General features: G+C 50.0%; 3 protein-coding genes across 4 annotated transcripts in view; 1 reads left to right on the top strand and 2 right to left on the bottom strand.

Annotated features, from left to right (window-relative positions):
- Nucleotides 1-492: 492 nt before the first annotated feature.
- slc10a3 (solute carrier family 10 member 3) lies at nucleotides 493-2,248 on the bottom strand. Its single transcript, XM_043234483.1, has one exon. It carries the CDS (start codon nucleotides 2,109-2,111, stop codon nucleotides 801-803), a length of 1,311 nt encoding a protein of 436 aa, XP_043090418.1. The 5' UTR covers nucleotides 2,112-2,248; the 3' UTR covers nucleotides 493-800.
- A 1,332-nt stretch (nucleotides 2,249-3,580) lies between these two features.
- On the bottom strand, nucleotides 3,581-7,155 carry chmp1a (charged multivesicular body protein 1A). Its single transcript, XM_043234484.1, has 7 exons — nucleotides 7,003-7,155; nucleotides 6,711-6,730; nucleotides 6,548-6,625; nucleotides 5,963-6,109; nucleotides 5,759-5,887; nucleotides 5,495-5,688; nucleotides 3,581-4,509 (listed from the first exon to the last, which is right to left on the bottom strand). The coding sequence occupies exons 1-7, from the start codon at nucleotides 7,007-7,009 to the stop codon at nucleotides 4,488-4,490; spliced, it is 597 nt and encodes a 198-aa protein (XP_043090419.1). The 5' UTR covers nucleotides 7,010-7,155; the 3' UTR covers nucleotides 3,581-4,487.
- Nucleotides 7,156-7,431: 276 nt separating this feature from the next.
- Nucleotides 7,432-7,500, top strand: part of pdhx (pyruvate dehydrogenase complex component X) — a 7,753-nt gene continuing 7,684 nt past the window's right edge. Inside the window, exon 1 of one of the 2 annotated variants that reach the window (XR_006250431.1) lies at nucleotides 7,432-7,500. This exon is cut by the window's right edge and continues 149 nt beyond it. Coding sequence is in view for 1 of the 2 variants with exons in the window: in XM_043234481.1 (XP_043090416.1) it covers nucleotides 7,478-7,500 (23 nt within the window). In the remaining variant the exon portion in view is untranslated. The other variant, XM_043234481.1, reaches the window with a different exon arrangement.

The raw sequence follows: 7,500 nt of genomic DNA, 5'->3' as shown, positions 1-7,500 counted from the left end.
CAGTTCCAGAAAAAAACTTAACCTTTTTAGATCACTGTTAAGATTCATGAAAAAGTAATATGGGTTTCTAAGAACGTAAATGTTGTTACTTAAGAAGAAAAGCTTTGTTGTTTGTCGTTCTCACTGCCTTACTTTTACCATAAGGTTCGTACCATAGACAAGCCGCTTATCCTAGCTTTAACATTTTTGAGGGAATTTCAATTCTTCTTCGTTTTATCTTTAGAGATGAGGCACATTCTTAAAGAATAACTTTATCAAAGAAGAAGAATCGTACTTTAAAGAGCGTTTGGTCACCAGCTTATCCCGAGATGAGCTTTGCTCGAAACACGATAAAGCTCTGAAGATAAACATGTCTCTAGTTCACCGACCTGAACTCAGGAGAAGGGTCGGTGTTGATGAAAATAAAATATCACGTGCACAGACAGCGCCAGAGGAATCTGAGAGAAACCGTTAGCAAAGGTCGAGGTGCTAATAATACTGAAAGAGACTCTGTTGACTCGTCAAAAAGCATTTAATCACCATAGTTTCAATCACATCGACAATCAACATCTCAGCCGCACGTCAGCTGTAAACAAGATACAAACCAACCGTCTGGATTACAAAAGAACATAGCGCAAAATTACTTAGAAAAATATCTCATATCTTCCGTAAACACTGTCGTCGTAATACGCGTCGATTAAAATCTGATTTAAAAAAGAGGCTGAACTCAAAGTGGCCCGAGGAAGCGAAGGCCTTTGGTAGTAAGACAGGAGCGTGGTGGTGGCAGTGTGGTGCGGGGTGGGGGGGGGCGAGGGCCGCGGTCAGGGGCTGGCGAGGCACAGGCGGCGCTGGGCGGCGTGAGCCACGACCAGCAGGAGCATCTCCGAGGTGCTGCTCAGGGCCACGATGAAGGGAGCCTGCGAGGCGTAGTCGGCCTCAGCCCGCTTGAAGGACAGCTGCATGACGGCCAGCGCCAGGAGACTGTTCTGCACGCCCACCTCGATGCCCACCGTCTTCCCCTGCGCCAGCGGCAGCCCGGCCAGCCGAGCCAGCCCCAGCCCCGCCAGCAAGCCGAAGACGGGCACCGTCACTCCCGCCAGCACCACCGGGGCCCGCACCTGCGCCAGGATAGACGAGCCCGTGCGATAGGCCACGAAGACCCCGCCCACCATTAGCGCCAGGCTGAAGGGCCGGATCAGGGTGAGCAGCACGCCGGAGACGGCCGGCAGGCGCAGCTTGACCAGCACGCCCAGCGAGATGGGGATGGCGATGAAGAGCAGCGTGCCCAGGATCTTGACGAAGGGCACGTGGAGCGTGGCGTGGACCCCCAGGAGCCAGCCGTAGAGCGCCGAAGACAGCGGCATGGCAGCGGCCGCCACCACGGTGGAAACCAGAGTCATGCTGATGGCCAGGGTGACGTCTCCGCCCAGCAGCAGGCTGTAGAGGTAGCCCCCGCCGCCGCCAGGGGCCGAGCAGGTGATGACCAGCCCCAGGGCCAGCGGCTTGGGCAGCGCCGCCAGCCGAGACAGGCCGAACGCGTACAGCGGCATGACGAGGAACTGGCCCAAGGCGCCCAGCAGCAGCGGCCCCGGGCTCCGCAGCAGGCCCCGCAGCACCTCCACCTCCACCTTGCAGCCGAAGGCGCACTTGTTGACGAAGATGAGCGGCAGCAAGGCGAACAGCACCGGGTTCTCCGAGAAGTGCGACAGGCCCAAGGGGTCGTCCCCGCCCGCCGCCACTCGGATGGAGTACTCCCGGCGCTCTTCGATCAGCAGCGGCTCCGGGCCCCGGGCCAGGTCCATCAGCTGGATGAGGAGAGGGGCCGTGCCTGGCACGCCCGAGCGGATGCTGATGACGTAGCTGCTGGCGGCTCCGCCGTCGCTCACGTTGAGGATGGAGATGACATCCGGCTCCAGAGAACTCACCCGAAGGGTCTGCTTGAGGCTCTGGCGGCCCCTGCGGGCCCCGGGGCCGCCGTAGCGGCTGGAGATGACAATCACGCCGCGCGTGTTCTGAGGGAACTCAAACTCCTGCGAGGAGCCGTCACCGATGCGCAGGTACTGCGCGGGCTTCTGGGAATCTTCTGCTCGGGCGATGAACAGCACACAGCTCAAGACGAGCGCTGTCTTCATGCCGCCGACGTGCTGCTCCTCACGCTGATAACGACATCTCTAAAGCCTCGCGGATCCAGTCATGTTCACGGAGATCATCTCATGACGGCGGAAGTCGACACCGCCCACAAACACCCAGCGCGAGCGCTTCACAGACCGTGTTTCCGCGTGCGCCGATTAATACTTCTCATCTTCCGTGGCCGTATTTTGCTCTCGTGAGTCCGGTCTGACCAGCTCGGGCGGTTACTACGGGCTACTCCCTGCAGAAACGCGGCGAGCGCGAGAGCGGAAACCGGAGTTCCAAAGAGGGCGGGGTTTTGTAGCGCTGACTGCTTGCGTACGACGGGTTTACAGAATAATTGTCATATTTCAACTCCGAGCTGCGCGATACGGAAGTTTATTTCCGTCGTTAGTCGCGTGTAAAATGCTGTCCAGGTCGTAGCTGAAAGGATACGGAATCGGAGTCGGTCGAGCGCTACCCGTTTCTTTATTCATCGCTGCACGGATGGACCAATCGCAGCGGCTTCTGGTTAACGGGTCGAGGAGTTTAATTTGCGCTTTTCAGAGAAACTGCTGCAGCGGGTTTGCATTCGTGTGTCAGCGAACAAACCCTTGAAACCGGCGCTTTTAAACTGCTATGATTTCAGTGTAGAAATGTCTCCAGAGAAGCGTGGATGCGTTTTGACGTTTGAACGCGTCTGAATCAAAGAAAGGCCGTTCTGAGCAGCACTGCGCCCCCCGCAGGTGTCGACCGTGTGTTTCACGGAACATATATTAGAGAGAAACACTGGCAGTCCAATGACACTCTTCAGAAACACGGAAACACCCGGCTCGTCGCACTACGGAAGCCGGCTGGGAACCAACCTCGCGCAATCGCGTTTATTTCCGTCACGTTTACATTAGACTCTGTCAGAGTGCGTCGAGATACTAATATTACAGAAATACTGAACCATTGCTGCCCTGATGAATGTTCTGACACTTTTATCTTCAGTTAAGTTACTGTACCGATGTATCACTTTATGTCCATGTCGACATATTGTGTAACTTAATCAATATGTTGACGTCTTTGTAAAGCTCGACACATTAGTGGCGCCACCTGTCTAAACGATTACTACATGATAATATTGAATTATTCTTGAAACATTTATATGAACTGGCCCAAACTGAGCCTGGTTTCTCCCGAGGATTTTTCTTCTCTATTCTGTAACGGATGGGGTTCTGGTTAAAGCTGAGCTGATCTAGACAACAAAGTGGAGAGGCAGTCAATAATGAAATGTTTAATCATTTCCTACACTGTTCTCCAAATCTGCATATACTGCTTTGACACAATACGTATTGTTAAAAGCGATATATAAAGGTGATCGATTCGAGCGATTTCTGAAGGATCGACGACGCCGATAATCACAGAAGACTAAGCTTCTCTCAAAAAACATTTTAAAAAGCATACAGTTTCATTACGTGATTAGAATAAATACACACATTCAGACAAGAAAGATCAGAAAATTTATTATATGCTTGCATTCAATAAACATACAGTAACGGTAACAAAGCGCGCGTGTGTGTGTAGTGGAAAACTTCTAACATCTAGTTATTTACGGCAAGAATAACTAGAAGAGACACTCTGATTTCACCTTCTCCTCTGATTAGACCTTCTCAATCATCTCACGGTGGAGTTGTCCTGGATGGTAATGACAGACCGGTCTCACGACGCTCGCATGAGCTCAGAATCAGACACCGAGAACCTGCCTCTTCAGATCAGATGTTACTTACAGACTAAGATGCCTAAGAATGAGCACAGCGGCACTGGAACATGCCAGATAAGATCTGTGTCAGAACGATTGGATTTATTTACATGATAAACGCGCACAAGAAAACCACCCGGAGAAAGTGATCTAACCCTACACCGAGCTGATCCACTGCAGATTTCCTCTTACGCTGTGGCACGTGTGTGTGTGTGTGTGTGTGTGGACTGGATTCATGGACTCTTGTGGTCTGACGGAGGCACTGAACTCAAGAAGCACTCTACTCACACGGGGTAAGGCAAACCATGAGTGTTCACACACACACACTACACCACCAGCGCTGCTAACGTCAACCTATCAACGGATCCCTCTCTGGATAAATAAATATACAAACGCAGTGCCAGCAAAAACCCAAGAAGCCTTGCGGAGAAGAGTAGAAAGAGCTTCCTGATCTTTCTCGTCCAGAAGTAAAGAGGGGAAATGACTTGTGCTCTTTCCATGGATACAGTCACGTTTGACGAAAGAGACACCGAGAAATAAAGAGATAGCGCACGTGTTCCTCGTGAAGTGCGGGGGCATAATGTGCGTCAGTGGACCAGGATATAAAAACCAGCGGCCTGATAAAGTCCTCCACGCAGGAAACGTCCGAGCACCATCAGTTACGTAAAGCTGCCAACCTGCAACACAAAACCGACATCAGACACAGCAAACAGATTCAGAGCGGACTGACAAACAGATCGTACTTTATTTCCACTTCACACATATTCTACTAACCAGAAGTGACTACACGTCAACTAGTTCTACCAACTCATGTCTACTAACTCTCAGAAGTTTAGGGTTGGTAGAATACGTTTCTGATAGTCAGTAAGTAGTAAGTTGTGAACTCAGCAAAATAAAGTGTTACCCTACAAAAATCTCAATATTTTCTGGGATTTATGAAGTGATGATTGGACGATATTTCAGTGTGTGGGATCGTAAAGACTGCCGTGGACAGCCGTCTCCTCAAGTTTTTGATATTCTTCATATTCTGCGTGGAGGTTAGTTCACGCTGAGAGAAATGTATCCGTTCCAATAAGCGGTCTAAGTAATCTCTTACTCTTGCTTTGGCAAACTACATTTCTGGATAATTCTGGGATTCAAAATAAATAAATATGTGAGGAAACCCCCCTCTCTCTTCTAGCGTGCATCTCTCTGCAGTATTTCTTCTAGCAGCAACAGCTTCAGCCTTTCAAGAGCGAAATATGCTGTTTAGTCGTTAAAGAAAGGCACAAATGCCAGTAATTTGATGAGTGCAAACATTGGTAAAACACGTTGATCAAATGCTCGTTTTAATACTTTCGGCCCACGTCTTTAGTAACACCGGACAGCACTATTTTAACGCCAACAAACAGTTTACTGGCTCTTAGTAAATCTGGCCCTAAAACGCCTGACTTATTCAGGAACTAAATACAGGCATGTTGCTCAGAAATGGTTTGTGGGAAACCAAAATACTCCCATTGCTGTTTATTGAAGCATTGTACGAAATCAGTGTCACATTTGTGATCAATTTTTAAATGTGTTTTACGAGTCACGCGCTGGTCTAAATAACTAGGTTTCTACAATGTCGATTGGCCCGTGGCAGACTCCACGCTGCCCGACTGAGATGACCTGTGATGGGCTTACCGTCTGGAGAGCTGGTCCTCCTTCTCCTGTGAGCGCGTGGACGTCTCTCCCAGCGACGAGGCTCCGGCGGGCAGCTGGCTCAGCTGGTCCTCCACCTCCAGGCCGCTCTCCTCGGCGATCTGCAGGATCAGGTCGTCCACCTGCTCCTGGGGAGTGCTCAGGGTGGTGGCGGAGCTCATGGAGTCCTCCATCACCTGCACACAGCGGCAGTTCTCAAACGGCGTTCACTCGGCGCGGCACGGCTCTGAAAAGCGAGGCACTCACCGAGGTGTGCACGTCCAGATTCTGCACCTGCGTCTCGAACTTGTCCATCACGGCCGACACCTTCTGCAGGTCCATGGAGTTCAGGGCCTTGTCCAGTGCCTTGGTCACCTGCGTCATGTTCTTCGTCACCTTCAGGAACAAAGAGGGTTAGACTCGGATCGGTTCCCAGGGACTCTGGTCATAAGGATCAGGCCGGCGTCTCACCCCCTTCATGGTGACAGCCGTCTGGACCTTGGAGGCCACCGCGTCCACACGAGACGCCATACGCAGCCAGTTCAGACCCTCGTTCTTCTTACGGATGGCATTCTCTGCGTACACACGAGCACACTCCACGTTCTTCTGCTGTAGCGCCTGCACACACACACACACACACTTTTAATGTGCTGGCCTGATGATCTGCACAGTTAAAGGACGGTTTGAAATCTTCTGCTGTAGAGCATCTGAAATGACATGAAGAAACAGAACAAACCCTTGGAGAGCAGTTGCTCTGTGCATCATAAGCCTAGTCTGTCTCCGATTTCATGTCAGGTCAGGTCAGAAAAACCTCATTATTGCACTTAATGGCCACATGAATTTTTGGAAATGTAAAAACTGATATTTCGTAAATGACACACTACAGCACAATATAAAAATAAAACCATTTTTAGCTCTGCTTTAGAAGACAATGAAGACAAGGTCTGACAGTTCATCATTAACAGCGAGCTTTGACATTTAACACGATCTTCAAACGTGAGCCGGGTGTCTTCGCAGCAAGGGCTCGTGGGTCACCGGACTCATCTGCTGCCGTACCTTCTTCACTTTGGCCTGCTCGGCTTTGGAGTCCTTCTCTGCCTTTTTGGCCAGACGCTCCAGCTGCTTGGACGTGAACTGGAGAGAAAGACAAGAGTCACAGATCAGATGAGACCGCCGTCAGCAACACATCATAGAGAGGGGGAGACAGAAATATATTCACCTTTAGCTGGAAGAGTGTGTCTGTGTGAGAGAAACACAATAAATAATCAATAATTCTTCAGAACACATCAACAACTTATTCACGCGACAACAATAAAACGATTAAACCACACAGCATGTCGATAACCGCATCCCCTCTAATCAAAGAGATTAAAATCACACTATCATATCTGTTTATATTTATGAACGCGTATGATCATGATTCATCACATGAAAACTGATCGAATGACATCCATAATAAAGTCAGTAGTAACGCGGCGTGTTTAACAGACATCGAGTGAGAGTGTTCCTACCGTCCATGTTACTGTCCGCCGCGCTTTTGAAAGCTCTGCTTGGTTGATTTGATTTGTTTTTCAGCTCGATTTGTTTGTTTATGTGTCTCCGCTCGAGTTTCTCTATCTCTTCCGGGTTTTGCTACGCCTGTCGTCGCCGTCAGCGTCACGTCACGTGCTGCTTCTTCTTCGGTGGTTTTTAACGGCGCAGTGCATTCTGAAGGCGTCACTCCCGCCATCTTCTGGAGGTATTTAACTTCACATATATGTGTGTGTGATAATTAATACTATAATATAGTAATAATACAATATAATTATAATATAATACGTCTACTCCTGACACATTTTGGTATATTCCTTACTAACTTTCCTGTAGTCGTTCCGCTTTGTCTGCGCTTCGTAAAGCCGTCCAGCAGGGGGCGCTAGCGTCCGAATCCGGCCTCGCGCCTCAATCAGCGGCGGAGAGAAGAAAGCGCTGTGAGAGAAGGGCACAGCGATGGCGGCCTCCATCAGACTCGG

This window comes from Puntigrus tetrazona, unplaced genomic scaffold, assembly GCF_018831695.1.
Source record: "Puntigrus tetrazona isolate hp1 unplaced genomic scaffold, ASM1883169v1 S000001140, whole genome shotgun sequence".
Lineage (NCBI taxonomy): Eukaryota > Metazoa > Chordata > Actinopteri > Cypriniformes > Cyprinidae > Puntigrus > Puntigrus tetrazona.
Note: the sequence above shows the minus strand (reverse complement) of the source record. Positions and strands in the feature narration are given on the sequence as shown.

Coding starts and splice junctions, on each gene's coding strand:
- slc10a3 (XM_043234483.1), bottom strand. CDS start 2,111: ATGAAGACAGCGCTCGTCTTGAGCTGTGTGCTGTTCATCGCCCGAGCA.
- chmp1a (XM_043234484.1), bottom strand. Junction 6,626..6,710: donor ACACACTCTTCCAGCTAAAG/GTGAATATATTT, acceptor CTTTCTCTCCAG/TTCACGTCCAAGCAGCTGGA. Junction 5,888..5,962: donor CGGCTGTCACCATGAAGGGG/GTGAGACGCCGG, acceptor TTGTTCCTGAAG/GTGACGAAGAACATGACGCA.